At 38.4% G+C, this 15,921-nt stretch overlaps 1 protein-coding gene across 2 annotated transcripts; it reads right to left on the bottom strand.

Annotated features, from left to right (window-relative positions):
* Positions 1-198: 198 nt before the first annotated feature.
* Positions 199-15,543, bottom strand: leng8 (leukocyte receptor cluster (LRC) member 8). Of its 2 annotated transcripts, XM_067448913.1 has the most exons (16): positions 15,255-15,543; positions 14,668-14,771; positions 14,191-14,329; positions 13,921-14,064; positions 13,664-13,738; positions 13,156-13,570; positions 11,838-12,012; positions 10,448-10,618; positions 9,792-10,010; positions 8,291-8,455; positions 7,859-8,153; positions 7,582-7,683; positions 5,267-5,335; positions 5,059-5,188; positions 4,757-4,964; positions 199-4,670 (listed from the first exon to the last, which is right to left on the bottom strand). In XM_067448913.1, the coding sequence occupies exons 2-16, from the start codon at positions 14,682-14,684 to the stop codon at positions 4,508-4,510; spliced, it is 2,487 nt and encodes an 828-aa protein (XP_067305014.1). In that variant the 5' UTR covers positions 14,685-14,771; positions 15,255-15,543; the 3' UTR covers positions 199-4,507. The 2 variants fall into 2 exon arrangements, with proteins under 2 accessions (XP_067305014.1, XP_067305013.1); XM_067448912.1 differs by lacking the exon at positions 14,668-14,771.
* Positions 15,544-15,921: the final 378 nt, after the last annotated feature.

The following is a 15,921-nucleotide window of genomic DNA, read 5'->3' on the forward strand; positions in this document are numbered from 1 at the left end:
AATAGCTCAACTACAGTAATATTGTGAAATATTACAAACTATTTTAAGACAATGTATTCCTGTGATAGCTAAATTTTCATAATCTTTATATTTTTTAAAATTAAAAATTTGGTTATAAAACATTTTTTAAAGCAAAGTAGGGAGGTGAACACTACATGGAGAACCAGTTTCCACCACTGAATCACACTGTACAGCAGATTCTTTATTATTCTTTATTTTTCCTCACAAGAGAAAGTATGTACATTATGTACAGATCAGCATCTACAAACGGCAGTATTTTACTTTCAGGGCAGAGACATTAGGGCTTTGAGAGGTAGAGCTGTAAAAGAAGAAACAGATACAAGCACAGTCCTGTCGAAATACTTACTGCCAAGCACTGACCAAATATAAACCAATCGCAACATTGCATTATATTACATGATACAGAGGAAAGAGGAGGAAGACAGGAACATGCAGAAAGAACAGATGGCTGAAAAAAAGAAAGATGAGAAGGCAAAAAATCAATGGCTAAAGTTGAAAATGTAAGAACACTTACAGAGGCAAATCTAAGTACAACAAACAATATGAACTAAAAGAAGAGCAAAGATATGATGCAGAGGAAAGTAGTTAAATAAATGTGATGTTCAAGAAGAGGACAGGCAACAAAGAGAGGGATGAGACTGTTAGTAATACTGCTGTGAAAAATACACTACAACAGCAAGGGCTGAAAATACATTTCATGAAAAGAAAACCAAAAACAGTAGCATCAATCGAGATTAACATTGCTTTGGACAATATTTCAGTAATGTTCATTATGGGCTGCCAATCACTTATCATTCGAAACTACAGTGAACTTTAAAGACCTGAGGACGTTAACTGGAACGATTTCTCTAACCTGTTGATTAGATATCTAAAGTTTACATGAGGGTATAAAATGTCTATATCTGTATGTCCAGGTGTGTCCACTATACAATTCTACAGCTTCTAATAAACATCAGAAACCTGTTCAGCACACAAACAAAACCGCAAACAAAACAGTAGTAAAGAACAGTAATTGCAAAAGAAAAAAGAAATTAAATCAGTAAACACTAAAAATATAGTTAGGAAAAAGAAAAAACAAATCAAGCCAGTTAAGACAAAAAGACACACCTGAACATACAGCCGTAATTCACTTAACGCTATATGGAGCCAATTCTGAAATACAATCCATACATCTTTAGACTGATAAGTTGTTTTTGTCATTTCATAGAAATTGAGATTGGCATTAAAAAAAGAAAAACATGGCAAATTGAAAATCACCAAGCTCTCATTAGAATGACAAATGCATAAGACACCAACAGGCACAATGAAGGATCAATTGGCCGATGTCTGGATGTCTCAATGGCCATTTTCCAGTGTGCCTCTGGATAAGTTTTGCCCTCATCTTTTCATCTCCTGCTTTGCTCCGATTGTGCATGACTGCAAGAAGAGAGAGAATTTGGTAATAGAGGAGTGCAGGAGGAGAGAGGAGAATAAGGGGTAGGAGGGATGAAGGTTGAGAAGGAGAGGAGAGCAAAGTCAGTGTGGAAACCAGTAGCTTCAGCAAATTATTCATGTACAATGTAAATCCAAACATCAAAACAGAATGAAGCCCTACGGTAGTCAAAATGAACTGGAAAAAAGTAGAAGGAAAAAAAAAAGAAACAAACAAACTTCTATATATTGCAGGCTTCAGTTCCCAATTGACCTCAAAGTCACGTTACAATTTAAAGTATGAATATCTTTGGAAGAAAAAAATTAATCTAGACAAACAGCATGTAATGTATTAAAATGTGCTTAAACCAAATATTTCTCTTGTTGTTGGACACTTTGATTATAAAAGGTACAAACGCAAGAAAAGCTGACTGGGGAAAAAAAAAAAAAAAAAAAAAAAAAAAAAGGAAGGCATGACGTTAAAAATGACTTGAAATAAATACAACAAACCGAAATGCTTGGAAATATTAAGAGATAGTTCACCCAAATAAAATAAAAAAAATGTTCAAGTTGTTCCAAACCTGTATGAATTTCTTTGTTCTGCTGAACACAAAGGAAGATATTTGGAAGACCAAGCAGATCTCAGCAGCCGTTGACCACCATAGTTGGAAAAAAGAAAACCGATGGTGGTCAAGGGCTGCTGAGATCTGCTTGGTCTTCCAAATATCTTCCTTTTGTTTTCAGCAGAACAAAGATTTTTATAGAGGTTTGGAACAACTTGAGGGTGAGTAAATTATAATTTTTGGTTTAAGCAATGACCCAACAAGAGAAAGATTTGGCATTATATTGTCAATTCATGAATCCCTGACTCCTTCACGAGGGTGGATTGTAAAGAGTTTTACTTTCTAATATTTACATTTATTTCATGTCTAGGGGAGCAAGACATTTTAGAATAAATTTAATGTGAAAATGTCAATTATTTGCACTAAACCGCATATCAGTGAGTAAATGCTCGCCACCCAAGACATTTAAACTTTAAAAAAAACTGCCAGCAAAATTACTGTATAAACGAAAATGACACTTACCATTGTACAAACAAAAATAAAGCAAAGTACTATAAACGAAAAAATAAATTTCACATTATTTGCATGAGCACGTATGTACATATTTCACAGACGAGATGTTAGGGGTGCTTTCTGCTCATAGTGGACTTGAGCACATCTTGCTAAAGCACATATTTCAGACCCAAGCCGTATCCATGCTGGATGAATGTTAATCACATTTAATAAATCTGATTACTTCAACAGCAAAAATGCTAAAAAGCTCCTCACTCGTTTGCAACGAAAGTGATGTTTGAGGTTGCGACTCCAATGAAACCATTTAAAGCAGTCCATTAGAAATTAAGGAGCATTAGATGAACTTTGTAAAATTTTGAATTGGAACAACTTTTTAATATAATGCATTCATGCTTCAATCGGCTAGATTAAGACCATGATGCCATATGAATCTCTGGGATTTACTACTGCACCATACTAGTATCCATGTAAAACGAGCAGATCTATTCGATTTTTTTGTACAGCTTTTTGGTGTCAATCTTGCACAGAAGGGGTGCAACAGGGTTCAGTATTAGGCCCATTTCAAAATGAGATATGACAAATTCACAACCTGCCAGCAGGGTTAAAAGACATCAAGCCAAGCATGTCGTTCAACAGCTGAAAAACCTCAACCCAAGCTGAGCGAAGATCCACCGCGCTTTCGAAACATCAAGTCCTTCTTACCAGCCATTACCAGTAGATGTGGCCGAATCATAAGGAGCCATACAAACCCATGTGTTTCCAAATCCAGCAGGACAGTGGATGCTATTGCAGGAATGAGGTTGCTAGTGGAAAGAGGACAGGATACAACCGCCATCTTGCTGTGAGGGAAAGCTGATCATGCTTTTCCTTCTGAATGAATGAACTTGGTGAGGCTGACTGCATGTTGGGCGTAGACCTTCTATGCTGGGTGGTGCTTGAGGGGACTTGGCTCTTCCGTGGCTGGTGGTCAAACAGTGGTGAATGATTGGCTTAGGTGGACCTGGATGACTTTAAAACAGTTGGCCCTATTCAGATCACAGCTGGGGTGGAAGTGAAAGATTTAGAGTCACTGAGTTGTTTCCTGGGTGTCGAGGAACGATTCGGATGGTATCTATGACTAATGAAGCCCAGCTTCTTGAGTGTGAGAGAGGAAACTGTGTGGGTTGGGGGGGTGGAACTGGTGATGGTGCAAAAATACAGCCTAATCTGCATTTTCTGAAGGTGATCTTGTTATAAATCAGTCCAAATATTATTGATTATCAGCATTGGGATCCTAGAGATGAAGTGAAGGAGATCTAACCACTGACATACTGAAGACATCTCAGGCAAATGGAAAGATAGGGCATACAAACCATCCTCTTCTTGCTTGAAGGATTGCACTTAGCTCACATGGCTTTAAAGTCCATTATAGATGACAAAAAACTTGGGAGTACGATCCCTTGCCTTCACACAGACTTGAGCTGGTACACGGTTGGCAGATACTGGTTTGCATTATATTCAGCATTAACTCTGATGTTTTCAGGTCTTGAGCTTTGTGGCTGTTTGCTTGAGGGGAGAGAAACATGAGAACACATAACACTGTTAGCTTGAAAATGCTTTTTGAGCTCTATGATGTGGGACCTGACATGACCTGCTGACCTGACCCCATCAGATCTTTGCCCTGTGTTTCTTGTTTCTACTGGTGCAAGGGATAATCTAAAAGTATTTGGTTGCCTGACACTTCACTAAATGGGCTGTGTAAATAGGCTATACTGGGTCTTGAAATGGCACCTAAGTCTCTGTATATGGGTGTCAACTGTCCATCTGTCAGAATGTCCATCACTCTACAAGAGTTAAAAAAAATCTGATATATCTCTCGTATATATATATATATATATATAATCAGCTCTAGACTCTGAATGTGTGTCTATTATGCAGATATCTGGTCCCTTATCTACAGTCTGTCTTTATAAGCTCTATAAGTGTAAATTCTCTGGTTACCCCCAACCCTTTCCCCCATACTACGAGGTTGTAAGACAGACTGAACTGACTTTACAGTCTATTTTGCTTGGGTCAGAGGGGGTGAATGCAACCCCAAGCCCTGTTAGAAATGCTAAACATGAGTCTAAATCTGGGAAGGCCAAGCTGGACTGCACATACTCCACCGGCACCGAGGGCCTGAACCTATAGCAGAGAAGGGAAAATAAGAGGGAAAACTTTAGACTTCAAATCATCAATATCATAATTTTCTCCCTGGAATCTGTACTCACGTTTTAAGAATGGCCCTCAGCGCTAGATTTCTTTCACGCTCTGCAAACTTGTCAATAAGATAAGCAGCCATACGCGGAGCTTTCTGATAGAGTTTGAAGAACCGGTGGAAGTTTCCAAGAGCCCAGGCAGTACGGAGCTCAAGAGCATGAGCTACACATGGATCAGCACGGAGCTCAGGGGTCAGGTACACAAGCTCGGTGGTCAGGTCTAAAATAAACGTAGAAAGTGCAATAAAAATGGGAGTGCAAAATAGTGACAGTAAAACCAGAAATATAGATTAAACAGAAAAGGCAATATATACCTCCAGAGTTCTTAGTAAAGATGTAGTAAATAAGTCTGTAGGAAGTGAATTCTCCAACGTTGTCCGATGGGCAGTCTTTATACAGCGCCTTCAGCTGGGTCTGGCACTGGTTGAACTCCTCATGGTCACCCTGATAACAGTTGAAATGAGTGTTTTGTCAAAAAATTAATAAAAGTGCTTTTTAATCAGCTGATTCACCACCACATACCTTTTCCAGAGCAATGCGAGCATGAGTCTCATATACCTCCACGGTGAAGTCTGTACGCACACCTTGAACCTGAACGAGACAAGATTTCAAGATAAGACTACATGAGGCCATCCTTAAAAATATTCTTGTTTGCCGTAACCCGACAGACCCTGTCAATTTAGGGCCGAATCAATATATTTTTTTTTTTCCTTTTAGTCCGACCGACTTGCCGGTTGGTTGTAAATTTGCATTAAGACCGACCAATTTCTTTTTTTACTTCTACAAATGTAATTTTGTAGAAATTACCAACTACACATTTTTTTTTTGTAGTAATTACTAATTACTATTACTTATTACTAACTACAAAAGTAATAAAATAATATGAATTATATTTTATTAAGTATTATAAATATATAAATTGCCTAGGCCTACATACAAACGAAGACTACGTTCTTTCTTTATAGAAAAACCCGTGACGTCATCAATGTTTACACTATGGTTAACGGATGTCACACTATGGCCTGTGCGTTCGTTTCGGCTCATACTCATTCACTGTAACTTTAGACTATTAAAGCCCTGTCGGAGATTTCGCCGCATTTTGTGACAGGAGTCAGGACCATGGACACGTTACACACAGGCAAGTGCACTGCAGACGGGAGGGCTTTGGGGGTTTGAGCCCCTGCCCTTTTTGAAAATTAATCAAAAGTGCCCCTCTCAACATTCATCATTACTATATTGTGGCCAATAAAACTGAATTTGAATTATAATTAATATAACAAAGTGTACAAAACAGTAACAAATGACGGAAAAGCCGTTTATCTTGTATCTGTCAGTCTGAAATGTCGTTGTCATAACGCGTTGCTATGGGCAGCGTGTTTTACTCGAGTATGCGCAGTGCGTGGTGGGAGCGGCGGCACTGGTTGTAACTTGAAAAATAATGCTTTATGTATGGTTCTGTCGATGGATACACATGCTGGTTCCTCGGTGATAGGCTACACTACAACTGCGATAATAAAAGAAAACCGTGGGAAAAACGGTCTATCTTTGTAAACTGTGTTCAATGCATGCGAGTCATTTTCCAGTCATTTTCGCCACCATCACCCGGGTATATTCGCCAGGAGACGGGAATGAGAACTCTCTGCAGTGAGAGAAGATCTGTCTCTCTGCGCTCGCCCAAAAGCGTGCACACGTCTCACAGCGCGCAAATATTGAGTTCTCTTTCAAGTCTTGCGCTTAAACGGACAAACTCACAAAAAGTATGTCGATCTCGATGAGTATCCAAGCAGACATAGTCTGAATATGCCTTAAGTGAACTGTATACAGTCGAGAAAGACGAGCATATCCCTGTATTAGGTCTTAAAGGGGCCTTTACTGCGGTCTGTTTAATGTCAAACAAAAGATAAGGACATCACTCACTGCTCTTGATTGAATAGCTTTTGTAAGTTTAATAAGGATTCATCTTTAATTTAAACAGTTAAATGTGCAGTTTTTACATTTTATTAATTTATTCAATTTCTCTGCCTAAAAACTAATGTTAGACCTACCTGAAAAATCTGAAAAGCATTGTTTATTTTATTAGCATCTTTGCTCAGTAGTATTTATTTGTGCTGCTGCTTGTATTAAATTTTTTTGTTCTTATTTTCTTTATTTTTATTTGACAGTTCTTTCTTTCCCTGAGCATGGCAAATACCAAACCGTACTGAAACCGTGAACCTAAAACCGTGATACAAACCAAACCGTGAGCAATCTGTACTGTTACACCCCTAGCGTAACGTATGTATGGGGGTGCCACAAAATTAGAACATTTTCAAAGGGTGCCATAACAGAAAAAAGGTTGGGAAACACTGATTTAGTGAACGGCTTTGGCTCGACAGCAGGAAACACAATCCAAACAATCACGATTTTTAAACCTAATCCAAACAATCACGATTTTTAAACCTTTCTCATCAATGTTAATAATAATCATTAAGTTATTATTCTAAATGTAGGCTGTCAAGAAGGAGGAAAGAGGGGCAGTGTCTGGTGGGGCAGACCAAAAAATGGTCTGCCATTGTCTGTGATGTTTGTTTACTGTAATATTTACCAGTAAAGAGTAGTTTATAGCTACTTAATTTATTGAATTCATAAAAACAACTATTTGTTTAAATTCATACCTACTTAAATCACCATCACCAATTTTTTTTTTTTTTTTACATTCAAATTTGAAAAAAAAAAAAAAAGACCTACCTACCGACCCTTTTTTTTTTTTTTTTACTGTTATTGCAAACCAAAATATTTTTAAGGATGGCCTGAGTAAATGGTAAGGCGGGTAAGTGGTACTAGTAAGTGTTACTCACAGTGAGATCCTGTCGAATTGACTTCATTTGTTCACATGCGTACAAGTAATCCTGATTGGTTTTCCAATGAGTTTTCACTGCAATCAGGGATTTTCGCAACACCTGAAACAAAAACAAAAACAAAAAAGAGATTCAATAAAAAAAATAAACAAAACCGCTTAATTGACCAACTACAGAGAAATTTCAACCCACAAATAAACACAAAATCTAGCCTTACCCACGATCTATAACCATTAAACAGCTCTATAAAGAAAGCAATACTTTGAGAAACACTCACAGGTACAGGTCTGACGGTTGCAGGGTCAGGAGCACAGGTGAGGCGCAGGTAGTTTTTTGTGATGTCCTGACAGGTGCCAACAATAGGGCATTCATCCCAACTCAGCCCCTCCTGGGTGCCATTGGGGAGGTCAAAAACATTGATGTTTAACACCAGGGGCTCAGTGCGTAATTTAGTGTGGAAGCGTGCTGCACGGCTCTGCTTCTTTGCTTCACGATTCGGGTCGTGAAAGTCAAGGCCTGCATTTCCACCTTTCCGCTTTTTACCAATACCGCTTGTTGGGTCTTCCATATTCCTGATAAAAGTCAGAGAAGGTAATGAGTAGCAGTTTGAGTAGCAATGTTTTAATGAGGCTACCATTTCATACTAATCAAAATGTCATGAAAACATTTCCTAATGGCATTTTATCTTTGGGTACAAGGAATGTCTCACCTCCGCCCTCGGTTTGCTTTGCCTCTTCCTCTACCTCTCTCTCCCCCACCTCCTCTACCTCGCTCCCTTTCTGCACCACGGCCTCGGCCGCCCTTTTGTTGCCGCCGTGACAATGGAAGGCGAGGATCACTTGACATGCTGCTATCTGATTGGGAGCCAGAATCGCTGCAGATCGAAGAGTCACCATTCAAAATCTGCTCATCTCCAATTTCTATCATACTTCAAATTATTTAATGTAGGGCTGTCACTAATTTTGGCAATCGGTCGATTATTCTGACAATTAATCAAGTTCTCCTATCTTTTTTTGTAATGATAAAAATAGACCTAAGTAAACAATAGCCTTTAAAATGACTTAAACTACATTTACAATAACAATATGGGAATGATACCCTGGTTCAAATAAAGTACCAGAAGCAAGTAATGGTATGGTTTATTTAACACCCTTAAAGCACAACTTAAAGCATAATAAGCGAACAACTAAACTACATTACATATCAAATACCTCCAGAGGGTGTCAATGGCCTGGCAACTGTTCTTAAGGGGGTCGCACACCGGACGCGGAGCTCGGCGGCGCGCCACGTCTTTAAAATTCGAACACATTGTTTTCAATGAGTGTACGCACACCGATGGCGGCATTCGGCGCCTGTCCGCGGCGACTCAGGAAGTGGTTCTAAATCCTGCCGCGCCACAGAGCGCCATTTCAAGGCTTTATATTAAAAGCATATTATCGTTATGGTATACTGATTTCACCCTTTGCTACAAGACACATTTGTTTTACATTCTGAGTTCAACAGCTTGAATAAAGTCTAAACATATTTTGGGGAAATGTATAATAAACGTAGCCTTTTAAAATCCTTTTAAAATGTGCGCGTCCGGTGTGCGATACCTGAGACGCTGCGCGGCGCGCCGCCGAGCTCCGCGTCCGGTGTGCGACCCCCTTTACTTTACAGCATGATCAAATCTTTGTTTAATATTGGCTAAACAACATTTTATTCAAAATGCCCACTTAATCTTTCATATTTGGCCAATTATTTATGATAAAAATGCAACAGTGAGGGTTTAAACTTTTATTCACATATTAAACTGACTTAATTAGAAACATACTGATATATTCTCAAACAGCACATGCAGAGGCCAAGTTTGTGTATCGGAGCATTTACTGTGAACAGAGTAACATAACCTGCATGGTTGTAAAGCATAGCACTTCACTTTGAAACCCACAGCAAATAAACTTTTTTAATTGAATAAAACTGACATTTTGATTTCACAATAGAAATATGCTATATTATGAATTTTAAATTGTTAAAATATATGCAGCCTTATCAAATGGTCTAATAATTCGGTTAATGAATTATCCTCCTTGTAATGCGCTACTTCCTGAATTTTGCTGGTTAATCGAAATGGGTAATTTGCAAATGAGACTTTTTTTTAAAACCTAGAACTCAAATCGAGGAATCGTGACAGCCCTTAATGAATTTGGTTGTGTTAGATCAAGTATTACCTGCGGTGATGTCTACTCCTGTCCCTGTGTCGGCTGTGAGGGGATGGGGATCGTGACGAGGAGTGGGATGAGCTGGAGGAGGGGCTTCTTTGAGAAAATACATTTCTGTAGTTACCCAGCCTGGCTCCCACCCTGCCACGGGTGGCTCCACCTCTCCCAATAGCATTTTCCTGAGAACGTTGAGAAACCACCTCCCAGCGAGACTGCTTTTGCTTCAGGCTAAAAGAATAGAATGGATTAAAAGAGTATAATTTTTTATACACCAAGTACGCATCAAGGCTATCTACGTGGCGAAAACAAAGTGAACAAAAGTTATACAGTTAACAAAACCCCACAAGACAAGACAACATTTCTAAAATATATTCAGGAGATTTTGAATACATCAGTAATACAAAATATCTGAGAATAAAAAAAGCTTTCTATTCAGATAAAATTAAAAAAAATTGCCCAGTAAAATGCTTAATAAAATGCTTAATATTCACTGAAGTTTTGACAAGGAAAACAACTTGTTCAATCCTAAATTTGGAATCTTATTACATTTATATTTAGTGCCAATAGTCAAGTAGCTGCAAAAGACTCTGAAAAAGCCACTTATAGAACAAGGAATGCTGAACTGAACAAAAAATAGAAAATGACAGATTAGAGATGTAACCCACTCTGGCAGGGGTTCTCTGGTCCAATCGATGGTATAAGCAGAGCCATCCTGTAGTCTGGACTGCAGAAGGTCTTTCAGTACTTTTTCTGTACGATCCTTATCCTCTTCAGATTCACATGCTGTGAAGCAACGCTGTACATACTCTTTCATGGCCTGTGGCCAATCCTGAGGCCTTTAAGAAAGAAGATTTCTTCCATTAACATCACTGACAGGGCATCACTGATCAAATTCAAAGCCACAATTACAAAAAAATTATAATAATCCACTTATATTATTCTGCATGCTTAGAGGTGTGTTTAGAGTATGTTACGTTGTAACAGTAGTATGCTCACTGGTCAAATGCATGCAAAATAGCACCCGACATTTTTTTTAAAAGCGGTGTTCACGCACAGTAGCCTGACGTGGAAAAATCGCCCAGCCCTAGAGGTTGGACATAGCAAGTACCGGGAAAGGACGAGTAGGCACATGTGCGAGGGAAAATAAAATAAAGATTGTGGAGTTTCAGTGACATTACTAAATTAAACGACTACATATAATGTTGAATATAATGTGTAATGATGCAATGTGGAATATTTGTGGATCCTGATAATAATAATATTTTATTAATAATAAAAAACTTTATTTTGACATAAAATATAACAATACATATGGTATTGTGAGTTTAGTATCGTGATTGATATCGAATCGGAATAATTGGAATAATCTAACATAAATTTTAGGGATGCCACTTTTATCAGACCAAGTACTTACATTTGGGTACTTGTTGAGTACTTAATACCTTTACAGTTTTTCTAACAACGTTTTATTTTGTGTAATAACACAAAAAATGCATCATGTTAAAGCTTAGAAACTCGCCTTTTAATGCATCTAGTCATTTTGATCGACTCCTAAGAATTGTTGAGTAGTCCCTATAAACTTTCATTGTACAGTGTACCTCCTGTCGGTACCACCTAGCAACAATCCATGTAGTCAATTCAATTAACTCCTAAGTAGTGCTGAGTGATTGGCTGATTTATAATTTAAAAAAAAAAAATCATAATTGGTTTAACTTAAAAGAAATTTACATTTCAAGTGGCATTTTTACTCATGACTTCATGAAACATGCACAGATCGTAAAAAAATCTTTATTTAAAGCAGATTCCCACAAATCAACATAATTCCATTCTTCTGGAAAGAACGATTTCAAAAGCGCCCATTAGGGGGCATCAAGGGCTAAACAAAAAGTCAACCTTTGTTCAAAATGCTGTAACTTTTGATAACTTGATTTTGAATAGCTTTGATTACTTTTTATGCTATCACCAAAAAATTTAATCTAGATGCAGATCACATGTAGGACAACTTCTTCAAAATAACAATTATGTTAGCAAACAATAATTAGCCAGTACGCTTACCGAGTTTGGGAACTTCCAGCTGAAGTTGTAGATGTTCCAACAGACCCAGCTGATGGATTTGTCGCATTGGGGGATGCCAATCCAGGGGCCTGCTCAGCTGAAGGGAAGTTTTGACTGGCCATGACGTACGGGCGCTTTTGTATGTTAAATTTGACAGCACCTGCTCCAGGAGCCTCTGATGAGGAAGAAAAAAAAAAAAAAACATTAGGAGGATAGACTTAAAGGATTGTTTACCCCCAAAAAAGAAAATGATCCCACAATTGACTCACCCTCAAGCCAGCCATCCTAGGTGTATATGACTTTCTACCTTCAGCCAAACACCATAGGAGTTATATTTTTTTTAAAATACCATGGCGCTTCCAAGCTTTATAATGGGAGTGAAATGTACCTTAGATTTTGAATTCCAAAAAAGCTCATCATTCCATCATAAAAAGTAATCCATACGGCTCCAAGGTGTTAAGAGTCAAGTTCCACGGGAGAGTGACCTATGACCTGACACATGATGTAGGAGTAGATACCTCTCGTGGTTCAAACAAATACGGCTGGACAAGAAACAAGTTTTAGACTTCCAATTTGTGTCTTTTGTTGTGTTTCGCTCCATCCTCTGTGCTTCCGTTTCTTCTTTAAAACGTGATGCGTCGGGTCATAGGTCACACTTCCACTGGAACTAGACTTTTGTACAGCTGTTAATGGAAGTCAGTGATTATAGTTTTTCAAATATGATATTTATAAATATTAGGGCTGGATATTGACAAAAATTACAATTCAACTTCGATATTATTTTGGATACATATCAGGTACATTACATGGCATATTTTCTCAAGGAAAACAAATCTCATGCTGTATGGGAGTCAGTTGGCAGTACATTAGCCTACTATAATATTGAAGGTAAAAATTAACTGATTTGTATACAAATACTAAAATTACACTCAATGTTGTTGTTTTTTTATACTTATTTCTATTCCAATTTGTTTTTTGAAATATAAACATTTAAATGGTGGCGGTCAAAAAAACTTGCTAGATTTATTCAAACATGTTGAAAAACATTTAAAAATTATAATGAATATATAATATGGTGCATATATTTAGCAAAATGCTGTTCTCTAGAGTTCATTTTTCAAATTGTAAGGTACCATTTACTCCTATCATTAAGCCTGAAAGAGCCAGGATATTTTTTTTATAGAACTCGTTGTTTGGTTGAAAAAAGAAAGTCATATAAACTTGGGATGGCTTAAGGACTATTAAACTGGGGGATAGTTTTCATTTTTGGGTGAACAAACCCTTTAAAATTATTTATTCAGCACACAGAGACACATACGTTTCATGCGCTGCCACAGCTGCTGTCCAACTTTGTTCATATTGCTAGTGTTAGGTTTCTTAGAATCCATGCCTGCGCCTCCATACGGGCCTTGTCCTGAAGCCTGCTGCTGGGGTGGCTGATATGAAGGAGTTTGGTAACCCTGGTACCCTGGACGAATCTGCCCAGGATTGTAGCCCCGCATCATGGGGTTGGAATCCGTAGGGCTGTATGGCAGGGAACCATTAGGGCTGTAGGGGGTCTGGGATGGTGAAGGCGGGTACTGGGCATTGGGTGGAGGAATGGGGGGTGGAGGAGGGGGTGGGGGCTGGTCAGTGGACGTAGGACTCTGAGGGGGAGGTTGAGGGGTTGCAGGGGGAGGGGGCTGGGAGGGATAGCTGGAGGACTGATCTTCCACTATAGGCATGGCAGGGGTCTTAAGAGAGAAAAAAAAATAATGAATTTCTTACACAACTAGGTGATATACATTTTGCTATTAGAAACCCACAACGATATATAAAATCTATACCTGTCCAGTGGGCGTAGTAGGTGTCTGGTAGCCCCCTGGAACACCATACTGTCCTGGAGGATATGAACCTCCATACTAGAAAGGTGGAAGAAAAAAAATTATATTGGAAGTGTCAATCCCGAAACGCTCCAACTTTCAGTAAGCATCTCCTCCAGACTGCATTGTCTATGTTTTAAGAAATGTAAAATAGAGTTCTTGGCACAAATAGCAAGCACAAATAGACTCCTGTAAGAATATGAAAGAGTGGATTTATTTACCGGAGGCATGGGGTAGTAGTAGTTATAGGGATATGGGTAACCAGCATACTGTTGCTGGTTCTGTTGATACCATTGCTGATAGTACTGCTGCTGCTGTTGCTGCATTGCAGAAGAGTCTGTAACTGTCGCCTGATACTGTCCAGCCTAACAAATAAATACAAAACAGAATCAACCATTTAACCACACAACACTAAATGGGTATGCACAGGTGAGGCAACTTTTTAAAAAAGGAACGCTTCTATTTTCTCTCTCACACACAAATAAACTAACCTGTTGGGTGGTGCGATTGGTTGGTGAGGTCTTGGTTGAATTTTGACTTTTACTGATGGAGGCTAGAGCCTGTCTGGCTTTTTCCCATTCTGGGTTCTCATGGATTTGGCCCTCTCCACCTGAATTACTACCATACGCCCTGTGAATAACAACAATGTATGTTTGACTTGAGGTTATACCATATCTAGAAGGTTCCAGTAATTTTTTAGGCATCTACACAAAACCCTGACCCATGCAAAAACAGTTAACATACAAATTAAAACAACCATTTTATAATATCTGTACACTTCCAAATATGCAAGCGAGTCATTCACATTTTGTTAACAGTTAACCATACTACGCCTAGCTTACATTAATGCAATGGCCCAAAAGTCTGTTGTAAATGCCATAGCGTTAAGATTGCAATCTTGACTAGCTAGCCAATTCAGAGTAGCGCCATGACAGTTATGAAAGCGAGGCTGTGAGGGACAGACTTACCGTGTTTTCAATGGCATCCGCTGTAAAAAGCTGTATAAATCTCCTAGATCACTTAAACCTTTCCACAGCTCATACTGTCGGGAGTTTTTTGTCAACTGAAATTTCTTAGAAAGATGTTTGCAGCGTTTTGTCAACAGAATCCAAAAACACAACTTAAATAACAGTTCAACAACCCACCGAAGAGATACATGTCTATCCCTCACAGCCTCGCTTTAACGTTAATTCCCGTTAAAAATCAAAGATGGCGCTGATGTGAATAATGTCTAACTTATACACAGGCCAAACGTTAATATGACATGTAAAATGTTAATGTGGACTAAGTTAAATTGTCAAACGGCATTTAAACTTAAATCTGATTTACGGTTTTAACCAATAACGAAGTCGAAAGTTACTGTGAGACCATATAATTCGTTAATTTACATAATTTACAAAAAGCGAAGCGGATAAGCTACGCAAATATACACCCTATTATGTTTGCCTTTGCCTAATGCCTTCCACTTGTTAAGAGCAGCCGTTCAGTCGTGAAAATTATGTGGCAAACGACATGTATTAGGATCATAAGGATTTGTAAAGTGTAGAAATCTTACCAATTCGGTGTAGGGGCTTGCTGCGCCGCGTTCGCCGCCATTTTGCCAGAGCTAACGAATTAGCTACTGTTAGCTCGTCCGAAAATTCTTCGCAAATATAAGAAAAGTAATAGTTCTAACGTTTGATATTGTATGTATTGTAGAAGATCGCGTACAAAAGCTGCTTAACATTAAATAAACCTTAAATAAACCAAGTTCCAGTTGATATTAAGATTATACGGGAGCCCATATCCACTACTTCGCCGAACTCAATGCAATGTTTGAATGTCAACACCTCTAACAAAATGGCTGGAGATGATGATGATGGTGGTGGTGACGCCGGAAATTCTGCCACCTTCTCTCATTGGACAACAGAATGTTCTGCACGAACCATGTATGTGACATGACCTGCCTGAACCTTGACACAGGTAATGCAAACAAAAATCCTTTATAACATAAAAATAGTTAACAATGTATACAATATACACAGTCATTATTGCTATAAGAGCAATAATAAACATTACAGAGTACAGACAATATAAAAAACACACACAAACAAATTGGCATCAATAAGTATTGTGAAACTTCCCTCAGAATCTGATACTAATTTGAGGATCCCTGTAGAACGTGGTTCTCAACCAGGGGGCCGGGCCCACTATGGGGGCTGAAGAAAATTTTGGGGTCTCAA

Source organism: Pseudorasbora parva, chromosome 7 (genome assembly GCF_024679245.1).
Source record: "Pseudorasbora parva isolate DD20220531a chromosome 7, ASM2467924v1, whole genome shotgun sequence".
Classification (NCBI taxonomy): Eukaryota; Metazoa; Chordata; class Actinopteri; order Cypriniformes; family Gobionidae; genus Pseudorasbora; species Pseudorasbora parva.